The sequence below is a fragment of the Saccostrea cucullata genome, unplaced genomic scaffold (genome assembly GCF_032062105.1).
Source record: "Saccostrea cucullata isolate Sc308-1 unplaced genomic scaffold, CSIRO_AGI_Scuc_v1 ctg78, whole genome shotgun sequence".
NCBI classification, from domain to species: Eukaryota; Metazoa; Mollusca; class Bivalvia; order Ostreida; family Ostreidae; genus Saccostrea; species Saccostrea cuccullata.
In genome coordinates, this window is record NW_026940638.1 from 1,211,765 (window position 1) to 1,227,699 (window position 15,935).

General features: G+C 35.1%; 2 protein-coding genes across 3 annotated transcripts in view; one reads left to right on the forward strand and one right to left on the reverse strand.

Annotated features, from left to right (window-relative positions):
- LOC134255842 (uncharacterized) overlaps window positions 1-2,977 on the reverse strand; it is a 45,578-nt gene extending 42,601 nt beyond the window's left edge. Inside the window, exon 1 of the mRNA XM_062738392.1 lies at window positions 2,819-2,977. Within this exon, the coding sequence (XP_062594376.1) occupies window positions 2,819-2,887 (69 nt within the window). The 5' untranslated portion in view covers window positions 2,888-2,977. The remainder of the gene's footprint in view (window positions 1-2,818) is intronic.
- Window positions 2,978-3,000: 23 nt separating this feature from the next.
- On the forward strand, window positions 3,001-12,051 carry LOC134255849 (threonylcarbamoyladenosine tRNA methylthiotransferase-like). Of its 2 annotated transcripts, none has more exons than XM_062738414.1 (15): window positions 3,001-3,021; window positions 3,288-3,462; window positions 5,925-6,026; window positions 6,349-6,512; window positions 7,013-7,079; window positions 8,727-8,847; window positions 9,122-9,225; window positions 9,299-9,465; window positions 9,641-9,786; window positions 9,894-9,954; window positions 10,222-10,341; window positions 10,619-10,681; window positions 11,116-11,199; window positions 11,460-11,630; window positions 11,763-12,051. In XM_062738414.1, the coding sequence occupies exons 2-15, from the start codon at window positions 3,294-3,296 to the stop codon at window positions 11,865-11,867; spliced, it is 1,644 nt and encodes a 547-aa protein (XP_062594398.1). In that variant the 5' UTR covers window positions 3,001-3,021; window positions 3,288-3,293; the 3' UTR covers window positions 11,868-12,051. The 2 variants fall into 2 exon arrangements, with proteins under 2 accessions (XP_062594398.1, XP_062594397.1); XM_062738413.1 differs by lacking the exon at window positions 3,001-3,021 and adding an exon at window positions 3,043-3,063.
- Window positions 12,052-15,935: the final 3,884 nt, after the last annotated feature.

The following is a 15,935-nucleotide window of genomic DNA, read 5'->3' on the forward strand; positions in this document are numbered from 1 at the left end:
CAGTGGTTCTTGAGAAGAAGGTTTTTAAAGATTTGTTCTATATATTTCTATGTAAAACTTGGATTCCCTATTGTGGCCCCGGCCAACCCCCGGGGTCATGATTTAACAATTTAATATCTACACTACCCAAGGATGCTTCCACATAAGTCTCAGAACTCGCCGACATCATGAGTACGAACAATTTTACGCAGATACATGAACATCCAACCAGAGAAGATAACCTCTTCATGGATTTGGTTTTTGTCTCAAACCCAACTTTAGTAAAATCATCTATAAATGTACCAGGCATATCAGATCATGACATCATCATCACAGATATGGACACCAAGGTGCACTACAATTGCACACCAACCAGAAAATGTTATATATACAGCAAAGCAAACTGGGATAATATAAACAAAGATCTTGAGGAACTCCAAACAACAATAGAACGTAACAACAGAAGAAATGACTCAGTACAACAGCTATGGTCAACATTCAAAAGAGAGCTGTTCAAAACAATGGACACCAACATACCAAACAAAGAAATAAGATCTAGATCAAGGAATAACATCACATGGATAAAACATAAACATAGGAAAATGCTAAAAAGGAAACAAAGGCTTTACAGACAGGCCAGGAAAACCAAAAAGTGGACTAACTACAGAGCATACCAGAAAGAATGCAAGAGAACACTAAGAAGAGCTGAATGGGAATACGTTAATTCTAATATAATGGAAGGTCTCCAGAATAACAACAACAAACCATTCTGGAAGTATGTAAAATCAAAGAGACAAGATGCAAATGGAATAGCGCCACTCAAAAAGGGAACAACACTGGTAAATGACAGCAAAGGGAAGGCAGAAATACTACTCAAACAATTCAAATCTGTCTTCACTAAAAACCAACAAAAGAAAACATGCCAGACACAAGAATCAAGTCCAGACGTAATATAGCGCCAATTACGATCGACCAGAAGGGCCTAGAAAAGTTGTTAAAGAAGACAAATCCATCCAAGGCATCAGGTCCGGATAACATACCTAACCATATACTACAAGAATGTGCAACCAACTTAGCACCAATCTTGAAAATCATCCTGCAGAAATCGATTGATACAGAGGAGCTACCAAAAGACTGGAAGGATGCAAATATATCAAGCATCTTTAAAAAAGGAGACAAACATCTTCCCGAAAACTACAGGCCAGTCTCTCTAACCTCAGTCACAAGCAAGATCTTGGGACATATCATCTGCAGGCATATCATGAAACACCTGGAAACAAACAACATACTTACAAACTTAAATCACGGCTTTAGATCAGGATACTCATGCAAAACCCAACTTCTAACAACACTCAACGACTTCCTTACTGAACACGACAAGTCACATCAAGTCGATGTAGCCATCCTAGATTTTTCAAAGGCTTTTGACATCATACCTCACGACAAACTACTCCACAAATTACATCAATATGGCATCCAAGGAACACTCCACACATGGCTAAACAACTTTCTAACAACAAGGAAAATGAAAACAATAGCAGAGGGAACAGAGTCGGAGGAAAAATCAGTAGACTCAGGAGTTCCACGAGGCTCAGTACTCGGCCTGATAATGTTCCTATGCCACATAAACGATCTACCAGACGCTGTCAGCTCGTCTGTATGCCTATTTGCCGACGATTGCCTCCTATATAGAACCATCAGGAGCAACAAAGACCATCAGATACTACAAAACGACCTCAACCAACTAGAGGTCTGGACAAATAAGTGGGGCATAAGATTCAATGCTAAAAAGTGCTACATTATGTCAATCAATCAGAAATCAACAAAACTATACCAACTTAACAGCCACATACTCCAAGAAGTACAAAACAACCCATACCTTGGACTTGAAATATCAAACGATCTCTTGATAAACAACATCAGTAAGAAAGCAAATAACACACTAGGCTTCCTAAGATGAAATCTCCGAAATGTCCCAGAAGAATGCAGAAAAACAGCATATATATCCCTTTTAGATCAATTATGGAATATGGAGCTACTATCTGGAACCCATACCTCAAAGGGGATATCGACAAGTTAGAAAGAATACAAAATAGAGCCATAAGATTATCAAAAAAGACTACAGCAGTAGGAACCCAGGAGCACTAACATCTATGAGGAAAAGTCTCGTTATTGAAACACTAGAGGAAAGAAGAACAAGTTTGCGATTAATTCTAATGTACAAAGTGGTTGAGGGGTTGGTGCTGGCACTACCACCTCATCTATTCATAAAATATACCAAAGAAAAACGCCAAAGCAAACCAAAACAATATAAGGACTATCAGACAACAAATATTATACAAAAACATGTGTGCAACAACAGCAAAGGCTTAGCAATACCAGCCAGTAGAAAGCCACAATATCAGCACTCATTCTTTGTGGACACATGTATTGAGTGGAACCATCTACCCAACTCTGTCGTACATGCGAAAACAATAGAGGGATTTAAGACCGCCCTACAGGAACATTGATGCCAATAACATCTGGCGCTCTCTCTTACCATTGTGAAAAAGCCTATATAGGATACTACAACGTATACATACAGATACAGAGACAAATTCATAAAATATTTGTTCCTTACAGATATATTTCTATGACACCCACTTTCAGTTTCTCTTATTTGTTTTTCATTAAGAGGGGTATTTACTAACTAAAATAACACTTTGAGTTTTAACAATCTTCAATAAACGTTGAAAAATACATTCAGTTATATAACTCTTGCACGGTTCATTAGTACAAATGAACAGACGACATAAATATAACCATGGCTGCCTAATTTCCTCTTTTAAAAAAAACTTACCTGAACTCGACAGATAGGAAGACTTTTCTCAAGTGGAAAAAGAGAAAAAGATGTTGACATAGCTCTCATTGTCTACCATACCACTGCTGTTGACATGCCCCAATTTCTCAAATTTTGGCCTACTTTCTCTTTGCAAAGAACTCTCTAAATTAGGAGGAGCGAAAGATATATCGCACGCTCGACTTCCGGCTTAGAAAAACAAGGTTTGTTTGTGCAACATCTTCAATGATCTTGGATTATTCATGGTATATGAACTAAGTTTAAGTTTTTTTTTCGTGTTTTCTTTTCTACATATGACAGTCATTACACGAAACAAATTGTTTCGTTAAACTGGGTCCTTAGGACATTTATCAATTTAACAAAAGAACAGTTCCATCTTACTGTCATATAGTGATAAATTAAGCATGAATTATGAACACCATAGTATATATATAGTTTGGTTTTGATGGTTTGTAATGCTGTTTTACAGGTTACAATGCCAGTTGCAGATTCCTCTTTGATTGAAGACATAGAAGACATTGTCAACCAGAACTCCTCTGCTGGTGATGTCCGTCAAGAGAATAAGAGACAAGTTGTCCCTAAAGCCAAACGAATCCACAGACAAACTAAGGAGGAAGCAGTCCATGCTGATAGCATCATACCAGGTACAAGTCTTAATATGATTCACTCAAGGACTTGCTTTATTTATAAGTCAATTGCGTTTACATGGGGCCAAAATAAAATTATAGTTTGTTTGGAATTGCCGCCCGCCTCATTGAAATACCCCCCGCCCAAAAAATTTTATTGGCAAAATATTGGAAATATTTTTTTTACCGTCTTATGTCAGACATTGCTTTTTACAAGTTAGTTCGTTCTTCGAAATAGTTTTTTAAAGTCGGGTTTGAGCTCACATAAATTTAACAACACCGGTCAATAAAACGCTTTCTTCATAGTATTTATGATATAGGGAATATAGGTGGCGATTTGACAAAATGAAAGCCGCCAAAATGTCAGACCAAGTTGGATCAGTGGATGTGAAAACATTCAAGCGTTGAAGACCAGAACATTTATGCATCTTCATAAAAATAAAAGGTGAATAAAAAATTAAATGGAATGATACACCGATACCTGGAAAGAGCTATTGTAATAGATTGCCCTTTGAACTTGATAGGATAAGTCCCGTCATGTTGAAATTGAAAATGATCGTTCAGTTCCCAGTTAAAAAATTACATGGGTCAGAAATGTTTATTCCCAAATACAAAAAGAAAAATGTTGTCTGTCAGTATGAAAAGTCTTTGAAACTTAGTGTTAGAACTGATTCATGGCGAACACTCTAGAACATACCTAGCACCCCCTCCCGTTTTTCCACAAAACATTCCAACTATTCATAAGAAATTTTGTGTGGTTCGCACTCTTTGTAAGGGTTGTCTTAATGAAGGGCTAAATTTCAAAGAGAAATGTTATGAAATAAACTAATGAAATTGTTTTAAAAAGATTTGTAAAGAAATTGTTTTAAAAAGATTTTTAAAATAAAGAAAAAAGTTTGACGCTGAAAGAGCTCTTTGACTTTCAATAGATAAGCAAATCTAACATCGAAGAAAGATTGATACTTGAGTACCGTTCTGTTTATATTTTAGACAAAAATGATATTAATCAACTAAAAGAAAGAGGGAAATTAACGAAAATCACCACTGTTCATTGTGATTTTTAGTTTCTATTTATTAGCTTCAATTTGCAAAAAAAAAAAAAAAAAATTCCCTCCCTCCCTCCTGGGTCTGAAAACCCCCAGGCGGCAATTCCAAACAAACATTTTTTTAAGGATGGCCTGGCATTGTAATACCTAGATGGAACATTCTATCATTAAAATGATATTGTGACATGACCAGTTTTAAGGACCTCACTAATTTACATGTATTTGCAATGTAGCAAAATTGTATACCTCCCAACCAATCAGATGATTTTGCAGAAAGTTGATTTAGTATCCCATTTTAAGCATTCTCAACTGAAATGCCGAGCGAGATGGACGTGCAGGTATCTATCATTTTAAAATTATTTAAGAGATGCATAAATTAATTTGTTTTCCAAAAGTTTTATTTAGGTTTGATTGCGCAGGGTTTTTTTTTCTCTATGCAGCTCTTGCTGATCTTTTGATGACATTACGATTTAATGCAAAACATTTTGATATATAAAACAATCCAAAGCACTCCAATATACAAAATTCTAAATGTTTTCATTAAAATGTTGTGTATCCCAAGTTTTTTTTTCTTTTTCTCTTTCTTAAATTTTTTTTTTCTAAACTTGTATACATACGGTTTTTAATTCATCAACAAGTAACGAAATGATGCACATAGGTGTTGGTTGATTATAAATCTACCCCCACGGAATACGATTTTCCGTTTTTTTTGGGGGGGGGGGGGTCAAAGTAATAATTTGTGAACTGCCCCACTCCCTCCTTTCTAAAATTTTTGAATTCGACATTAATACCTTTACGTTGTAAAATTTTACTTTTAATTCACCTCAATTTTTGAGTAAATACTAACAGTTCTATGGCGAATTGAACGATTGGTATGTCTGTATACGGATACAGCTTTCCGTCATTAAAAATAAACCGTGCTGCTACAGGCTAATTTGATAAAGTGTTCTGTATCGCAGGCATACTCCAAAACAGTTCCAAATGTAAACATGTTGTGTAAATTTGAAGCAAGAAAAAAATGTTGAGAAATTTAGTCAATTTTTCATCTTTATTTCGATTATTTGCTGGGATAAAGGGCATATACAATCTTTAAAAGGTTTGTTTTGAATAAATTGGTAATTATTTTCACTACAACCTATTTTTTAATCTTCAAAATCATTTTGGAGCAGATCTGCTCTGATTTGGTACAAGTATATAGAACATATTCTAACTGTGGTGACTGCTTGTACTAAGACACAGTTAGAATATTCAAACTATGTAATTCCAGTATTACAGTACTGGTACAAGTGCATAATGTGACAATACGAGTACATACTGCATTCATTTCTCAAATCTAATGAACAGTGTGAAATTTGAAAAATGGTAGAAACATTCTGTATTTTATAAGAATTGAAAAGAGGAAGATTAATCAAATTTATATTGGTATGTTTGTAGGAACACAGAAGATTTGGCTGAAAACCTGGGGATGTTCTCACAATAATTCTGACAGTGAATATATGGCCGGACAGCTGGCATCATATGGCTACAAAATTACAGGTTCGAAGAAGCTCATGTTTTGTTTTTGATAAGAAATATTTTGTGGAGAATTGAACAATAGCAATTTATAATTTTTACTTGACCAAGTTTCCTAAATTCACCATTCCCACCACATGATAACTTTGTTAACAACCAATATTTCCAATTCAGATATGTAGGGAAAATTTTGATTTTATTAAGATGTTTCATTCATAAAACAAGTTTGAACGTGTGTTTTTTTCAATCTTAAGATTTTATTAATTTTTTGCCAAAGAGATATTTAAATAGTAGACTTTATTAAAATGAGACTATGTGTTAGAATGAGACCCTGTGATTTCTACAGATAACAGTGAATTGGCAGATCTGTGGCTCCTGAACAGTTGTACTGTCAAAAATCCTGCTGAGGATCATTTCAGAAATGAGATAAAAAAGGCCAGAGAGAAACAGAAGAAAATTGTGGTAGCTGGCTGTGTCCCCCAGGGTCAGCCAAGAGCTGATTATCTACAGGTAAGAGATTCAGAGCAGATTTTCTACAGGTAAGATATTCATAACCCAGCTACACAACCACATGCAGGCACTTGTTTCGTATATGGGGCATCCCCTTCTTGTTAATTCAATTTCAGACACCCTCACTTCAAGCTGGTATTTTGTTAAAATATCAATCATTGACCTACTTTAAAATGGCATCATTTGTTTCCATAAACATTGTTCTTGTCAAATTAATCACTTCAAACATCTCTGGTTGAACCTATTTATTGTAAACCACTCAATTATTCCTAGAAAATTACCTAGATGCATTTTAAGGCTTTATCCTACTTCATGCATTAAATACTTAAAATGTTGTTATTGTTAATACATATCCTGTAATACGTAACATATTATATCTACAAACTTCCTATCAAGACCTACCAGGGGTAGTTATCACTTTGTTTGTACGTTGTAAATGTAAAGTTTACATTTGTAACTTTCTTTTGAACATGTAATGATATCAGTATATTTTTGTCCAGGGCCTTAGTGTTATAGGAGTTCAACAGATTGACAGGGTCACAGAGGTCGTGGAGGAGACATTGAAAGGTCAGAGGTCAAAGTCTAAGAATCTATGAAAATTATGATTTATTCACACCTTTATGCAAAAGATTTTGCTATTTTTTGAGGTGAAAAGTAAAAATGATGTGTATCAGTGTCACTCAGTGTGTATGAATGAAAATTATTTCAGTGTGACACCTGATTCTCATGTATCTCATGTTTTAAAGATTATTGATTTTTAGTACATTTTAAGCAAAGGTTTTTGAGATTACCACATTTAAATTAGTTAAAAATCATTCCACATAGAAGGTAGCCAGTTTTAGGCATCATATAATTGCTAAAATGACTTCTTGCTGAAATTATATACCAGTACCCTTTTTAAGGATGAATTGCTAAGTTTGTGTCTCATTAAAAATTCCACTTTTATTGTAATTTATGCATTATTTTCAATGACTGCATATGTGGGGGAGGAATTGTACATATTGCTTTTTGAAATATTAATGAAAAATCCATTATCTGTTTCAAATATCTGGAATGAGCCATCTAGTGTTGAATAATTGATAAGTTTACCATTAAAACTTGTTTTCTATCATCTAGACATGTCAGTTGCAAGGAATATTTCCTATTATGTATTTCACAAATTATTTTTTAGCATAAGCACAAAACTTTTTCTTAAGTGCAGCAGGTGAAACATTGATTTCCTGTCAATAGTGAAGGGATATGAGGACGATTGTTTTGTTGGCATCATTTTATTATAAATACAGCAAGAAGTCATTATAGCAATTTTATGATGCTTGAAACATAAAGGCTACCTTCAATACAAAAGGAATTAATATCAATATTCAATGTAAGTAAAACTCTCACTAAAAGTTCGCTGAATTCTCGTTAAAATTCCTGATTATAAACTAACAAAACAAATGCAATCAACTTTGTCCTGATCACTTACACATATAAGTCCCTGCTGGTGCATACAAATAGCCACTCAGCAAAGCGTTTTAGTTTGTTTCAGTTGAAGTTGAGCATGCATGTGCTGGAAAATCAAGTGCAGGCCTTATCTCTCCCTTCTCAAATGCAACTTGAAAGAAAAAAATGTGTCCAAAATTAAAATAAATCTGATAAAATCAGGAAGTTGACATATAGTTTTTCATTTCATAAAAAATCAGTCTCTGTCTAGTGTAGAAAATACCCAGCTTGGGAGAGAAGATTCAGGAGTTACTGTAAACATACTAAAGTTGGTGTTTTTTTTCTATTTATCAATTACAGGGGAAAACAGAATCTGCTAAATCAAGTGCATTGCTAAATATCTTGTATATTATATGTTTACATCTAGCACATTCGGATAGTGCTAAAACAAATCTACGCAGCCTAACTAAAACTAATTTCCACCAAATATCGTACACGCCAAATATAATACACTTACAGTATTTTGTGTCTGTCATATTTTGTGGCAAATCTCAAAAAAAGTAATGTCATATTTGGCTCTCTTTGACAGAATTTTTTGTATTTCATTGACTTGAAATAAGTCGAAGATTTTTAGCTCAAAGCCAAACCTTTTATTTATTGCGGAATATTAGAGATTTTTCCAGTGTATTCCTATGTAAAACTTTGACCTCCCTATTGTTGCTTCATTCTACCTTTGGGTTTGAACAGACTCATGCTGTTCAATGAGTACTTATCTAGATGATTTTGTTTCAGGTCATTCTGTAAGGTTATATGGCCAGAAGAAACAGGAGGGAAAGAAGGTAGGAGGGGCATCACTCAGTCTGCCCAAAATCAGGAAGAACCCCCTCATAGAAATCATTGCTATAAACACTGGGTAAGGATGCAGCTCATAGAAAACTCAGACTAGGTGTATCCATATCAGTTGTATCATAATATCTATTCCGCCTATGAAAGAAACAAAACTAAAATGTTTGGTAGAATGAGTAAATTAGGGTATTTCCTTAACCTTTATAATAAAGAATTTCAATTTTATATACATTGTAATGGAATATGATGTAAAAAGAAAAGAATTTACTTCTCAATAAAAGAAGAAAAGATGGCATGAGAAAGGAAATTCAGTGTTTTGTTTAATACATTTAATTTTTTAGGTGCCTGAACCAGTGTACATACTGTAAAACCAAACATGCCCGAGGGGAGTTAGGGAGTTATCCCCCAGAGGAAATTGTTGCCAGAGCCAAACAGTCATTTGAGGGTAAGTGAAATTATATCGAAACAAAATTTTCCATTCCTTGCACTTCATTATAAGGGTCTTTTACTTATTTCAGAGGGTGTAGTTGAGATCTGGCTGACTTCAGAAGATCTGGGTGCCTATGGACATGATATAGGGGTGACCTTGCCTGAGTTGCTATGGAAACTTGTGGAGGTCATTCCGGAGGGTGCCAGAATGAGGCTAGGGATGACAAACCCTCCTTATATTCTGGAGCATCTCGAGGTAAAAACTCACAGAAACTGGGACATCTCTCTCTTTAATGAACTATTGCCAAATACATGGTGTAGACTGAGATAATAGAACATTTTTCTCTGACGGCTGAACTTTGGTGTAATTATTTATAACATATAATTCTGTTGAGTGTAGAGATTCTTCATTGGTGATTTTCATGTTTTAGGAGATGGCTAAGATCCTGAGACATCCCCGAGTTTACGCGTTCCTCCACGTCCCTGTACAGTCAGCTTCTGACAGTGTTCTGATGGACATGAAGAGGGAGTACTGTCAGGCCGACTTCAGACACGTAGCAGACTTCCTGAAAGAAAGGTACAGGCAGATTAATCATCAAGCTGTTATATTAGCAGTTCACAACTAATATATTTGACAAATTACTGGAAGGAAATGGGAAAAAATAATTCATGTTTGTTTTTTAGAGTACCTGAAGTCACCATAGCAACAGATGTGATTTGTGGATTTCCCACAGAAACAGAGGAGGTAGATATATGCATTTATTAAGATTCATGATTTTCCAAAGCTGTATTAATCTCAACAGATATAACCCTGGGGTGCCCAAAAAACCCTTGGGGTGCTTAAGATATATGCATTATAAATAGCTATATGAAGGATTCTCACTGGAGCAAAATTTGCAAAGCTATTGATACAAGCAAAATATACAATATGTAGTGTTTAAGAATAAAACAATGCAATCATGACCCTGTAGATTATAAATTCCATTAATTGACGTGTATTTTGTTGCCACAGGATTTTGAAGAAACACTAAAACTTGTAGAGGAGTACAAATTCCCTAGTCTGTTTATAAACCAGTTCTTTCCCAGGCCTGGAACTCCTGCAGCAAAGATGCCAAGAATACCAGCTCAACAGGTAGGTCAAAAATACCAAGAATACCAGCACAAAAGGTAGGTCAAAGATGCCAAGAATCATAAATATCTCCTAATTATTGATTTTTAGCCACAGTCAGTGTGATATTTGTTACAGTGCAGTGCCCCTCATCCCCCCCTCCCCCCCCCCCAAAAAAAAAAAAATGAAGAAAATAACAAAGACATGTTCAAAAAAAATTTATTAAACATGTTTCTAATGAACTGGCACAATAGATTCAAACTATGACTGATTTTATAATTTATTCTTATAATATTTTAAGGTTAAACAGCGAACGAAGAAGATCTCTGAGTTGTTCCATTCTTACCGACCATATGATCATAAGGTATTGACAGAATAAATGTTTTTAAAAATTAGCAAATGGGTTTATTTGATATCAGATATTAAGATACTACATGTACATCTATAGATTATCCAGGGTTTATTTAAGGAATGAATTTAATATATACATTTTTCTGTAGAAATCATGAAAATTTTAAATTTATGTCATGTTCGTGGTGTCATTTCTACCATATTATGTCATTGCTTATGAAAATATTCAGTGCTTTGATGTCAGCATATATCCCCCTGTTTATTAAAATATTTCTCTCTCAAAGTTTGGTTTGGGTTAGACAGGGGGCCAATATTGGTTATTACCGAATAAAGTTCTTTCCAATTAAAAATTTTGTCTCATTTGTTTATATATATATATATATATAACATTCATATCTTGCAAAAAAGGTTATTATATTTTTATACAGAAATTTATTTTACACGTAGATGAATGAAATACAGGAGGTTTTGGTGACAGAGATATCACATGACCAGCAGTACTTTGTCGGTCACAACAAGTTCTATGACCAGGTTAGATTTTGTATACATATGGTTGATTGTATAAAGGATAAATTATGTAACTACACATGTATAATACATTACAAGGGTGCATTAAAGATCTTGATATTTTACTGTGTATAAGATTAAGAAAAGTGCTTTCTTTTGATTTTCCTACAAAGATACTATAATGCATCACACAATATTCAGTGATAGTGTAACAGTATACATGTATATTTCAATCAAATTATGGTACCTTTTCCACTTTATCACCTGTGTTTGATTACCTACAGGTGTTGGTCCCTAAGGATGAAGATCTGATGGGTAAGATGGTGACTGTTCAGATAAAGGAGACGGGGAAACATTACCTCAAGGGACAGCTCCTGTCAGACAAGGATGCCATTCGCCCCGATGTTCCTCTCCCCCTAAAGAAAGGCCAGGTGTCAGGGGCACCCCTAGTCCAGGTGAGTGGTTAGAGGGGAGGCCCATGGAGGGGGTATTTCTGAAGTTCTCAGAAGTATCTACCTGCAGTTTCTGTATGTAAATTTTATATATTCGATGCAATTTGCATGCCTTGTTTATTTTTTCATTTTCAGACTGAGAAGATCTCCAATCACAGTTTTGTAATGGTCATTTCTTTAGTAGCAGTGCTAATAGCAGTGATATGGAGATTCTATGGTTTAGTTTTAGGAGCAACGTGATGATATGCATGTTATCTGAATTGGCAGACTAGAACTGAAGAGATTATGTGTGTAAAGAACTCCATACTTTTATTTAAAAGACTGTGATATGTAACACAACAACTTGCTGATCCTGGGACAAGCAGGGGAATTGACCACAGGATGTTGGAATGTTCTTTAAAAGAATAAAATAGATAAACCTTGATATCTTCTGTACTGTTTTATTAAGATTTGAGCTTAAAAACAAACAAACACACACACACACAGGCAGAATTTTATTCACAAATAAAAGTGACTGGGAATACATATTGGTGAGAGCTTTTCAAATGCATCAACATTTTTACCTTGGTCCTTCCTTTGACCTTGACCTCACTTTCCTAAATTAGTGTCAAACTTCATATGCTGCTTTACTGATGTAAGCAAATTCAGTTGCATCAACAGTTTTGACCTTTCATTTGATTGTTGTGTTTAAGTTAGTTTTAAAGAAACCAATCAATATTTTTTTTCAACTTTATACGTTGATACACACTGATGAGAGCTTTTCAACTGCATCAACATTTTTTTTTACCCTTGGCATTTCCTTTGGCCTTGACCTCACTTTTCTGAAATTAGTGTCAAACTTCATATGCTGATCAATGCATACTAATGTATGCGATTCAACTGCATCACTATTCAACATATTCTGATCAATTTTCATACACTAATACAAATTTTCGTGTTACATTTACTAATATTCCCTTGGCGGGGCATTCATGTCCTATGGAAATATTTCTAGTTTATGAAGAAGAAAAACAGTATACCTGCTCACCATAATAACTGGTCCATGGTTCCAGGGATGAGGTCAAACCGCGGTAAAGGGCTGACCATATGCTGATATATAAGTATAACCTTTAAAATCTTTTTATGACGTCTAGCAAACAAAAAAAACCCAACACCAATCGGGTTACCTTCCAGGCCCAGGGGCATTTTGTACCATTGACAAAAAGAACCTTGTTCATTATTTGCCTTGATACCAGCCTCCCGAACAAAGAACAAAAGTACCCATAGATTGTGGGACTGTTAATATATGGATGTATTTTTTTTGTTCTATCGATGAGATATATTTGAACTTCCTTTCTTTCTTTGAATCGATATTTTACAGGAACTTTTCAAGGTTTTGTGTACATTTATAGCCAATATTGTTGTAGTAACCAATAAACAGTGTACTGGCTATGTAGGACATTATATCGTAAAACGGTCCAAATCGGTCTTTTCCTGAATAGGAACTACCCGGTTACCGTAGTATGTTGGTTAATGACGCTGCAAGGTGCGTGATAATTGTCTTAATTACACAATCATTAACCTCCACACGGTGAAAGAGAATTTTACGACTTGAATGTCGCCAGATATGTTTTATGAGAATAAACTTGCGTTTATTGAGTGGTTGTACATTCAACATAAAAAAATTCATTTGAAATTCAGACACGTTGCATGGGGGAGGGGGGTGCTCTCCACTTTTTTCCAGACATACTAGGAAAACGGTTGCCCTCCCTCCCCCTCCATGTACACACACTTTTGGTTGCAATATTGTGTAATAAGATAATGAAAGGGTAATGTAGAGTGATTGCAAAATAAATTTTTCATTTTTTCGCTTGTCAATTTTTGCAGGTATGTTTAGTTAAATCTTTTTCTCGGTCTGCCCCTCCCCTTTCAAAAACGATGGTTGTAGGTATAGGTAGTTACTAGTATCAAATTAAACTTTCTGTGAAGAAAACATCATATTTGTCAACTCTTCTAGCTCGCCTGGATCAGTTCTCTTATTTTTGGCAGTGCGTACTTTTTATTTGTATCTGAGAACGGTTAAAATAATACAAGAGGCCCAAGGGCCTTATAGGTCACCTGAGTATCATGCAACAACTTTCCAACAAATTAAATTTGATTCATGTTTTAAACCAGAGGCCATGGAATTCTGACACAATTTTGAAAGAGGCACCATTTAAGTTTTATTTCATAATGTTGTTGATTAATACCAAAATGCAGCTTTCAAAGTGTTAAATAATTTTCAGATTATGTACCCCCCCCCCCCAAAGCACCTCTGTCCCAGGGGCCAGTAAAATAACCGTTTTTGAAAGAAGCAGCTTTCTTTGTCATAAATATATACTAAGATCATTGGCATAATACCCAATGAAAAAAGGAAAACATTTTCAAAGAATTCATGCATTTTCATTAAATAAACATTAGAGCCCCACCCTAACACAAGAAGCCCTGACCCAGGGGCTCTGAAATTCACAAATCTCAAAGAGGCATCCTTCCTTCTCATAACTATGTACATAGTTCATTGGTTAAATGCCCAGGTGTAGAAAAAAAGATTTCTAGAGAATTTATGCATTTTCACTATATAATCAAAAAAGCCCCACCCTAACACCAGAACCCCTAACCCAGGGGTCATGAAATTCACAAATTTGGAAGAGGCAGCCTTATTCAACATAACTACGTACTTCGTTAGTTTATTTAATACTCAGGAGCAAAGAAGAAGATTTTCAAAGAAATAAATCATTTTTACTATATAATCTATATAGCCCCACCCTAGCACTAGAGCCCCTGACCCTGGGGCCATGAAATTCACAATTTTGGAAGAGGCAGTCTTATTCAACATAGCTATGTACTTAGTTAGTTTATTTAATCCCCACGAACAGAGAAGAAGAATTTCAAAGAATTTTTGCATTTTCACTATATAATCTATATAGCCCCGCCCTAGCACCAGAGCCTCTGACCCTGGGGCCATGAAATTCAAAATTTTGGAAGAGGCAGTCTTATTCAACATAGCTATGTACTTAGTTAGTTTATTTAATCCCCATGAACAGAGAAGAAGACGTTCAAAGAATTTTTGCATTTTCACTATATAATCTATATAGCCCCGCCCTGCCGCTGGAACCCCTGACCCTAGGGCCATTAGATTCACAATTTTAGAAGAGGCAGTCTTATTCAACATAGCTATGCACTTTGTTAGTTTATTTAATGCCCACAAACAGAAAAGAAGACGTTCAAAGAATTTTTGCATTTTCACTATATAATCTATATATCCCCGCCCTAGTACTAAAACCCCTTGCCCTGGGGCCATGAAATTCACAATTTTGGAAGAGGCAGTCATTTACAACTCAACTATGCACTTGGTTAGTTTATTTAATGCCAAGGAGCAGAAAAGAAGAATTTCAAAGAAATAATGCATTTTCACTATATAACCTATTTAGCCCCGCCCTAGTACTAGAACCCCCCTGACCCTGGGGCCATGAATTTCACAATTTTAATTTGGTAGAGGACTCAATGCTGATTACAATCATACTAACAGTTTGACTGCTTGATGTCCAGGAGTACAGAAGAAGATTTTTAAAGATTGCACTAATTTTAGTGGTTTTTTTGCCCCCCCCCCCCAGGCCCCATGGGGGCAGGGACCACGAAATTCACAATTTTTGTTCCCCTTCTCCCATAGATCTCTATGCCAAATTTGGTTAAAATTGGTTCAGTGGTTTCAGAGAAGAAGCTGAAAATGTTCAAATGTTAACGCACGACGGACGACGACGGACAAAAACAGATAGCAATACCGGGGGTATATAGGTCACCTGAGTTTACTCAGGTGACCTAAAAATGGAGAATATACACTTTGAAAAGCTTCACAGAAATAACAGGGGTACTGCAAATCGGAGCACCACATCGCATAGAGCTTATCTATCAATCAAAATAGCATTTGACATCAATCCCTATGCAAATCACGTCAATTCCGTTTTGCGCAAGAATAAACTAATACACTTTAAAGTTTAAAGTTCGAGGTTTTCAACCTGATAAAAAATTTATGTATCGATAGATCGTCTGTATCACAGTGCATTGATGTATTGTTTCATCCATGTGATTATGGTAATATTGAAATTTAAAGAATTTGCAAGAGTCTTTAAAGGTGCTTGGACACAAATTTGAAGTTAATATTTTCTCAAATTTTCTGCAGAATTTCATATCTTATATGTTGCTTAAGCAGTTTACACTAAAATATAATTAAAATCTTATTTTAATTATTGAAATTTCGAATTTCTGGACGCGTTTTATCGACACATCCTT

What these genes read in the sequence shown, in the direction of transcription:
- LOC134255849 (XM_062738413.1), top strand. An exon ending in ATATGGCTACAAAATTACAG is followed by an intron (nt 6,027 to 6,348) that starts GTTCGAAGAAGC and finishes TGATTTCTACAG; the next exon opens with ATAACAGTGAATTGGCAGAT. An exon ending in AGCCAAACAGTCATTTGAGG is followed by an intron (nt 9,226 to 9,298) that starts GTAAGTGAAATT and finishes TACTTATTTCAG; the next exon opens with AGGGTGTAGTTGAGATCTGG.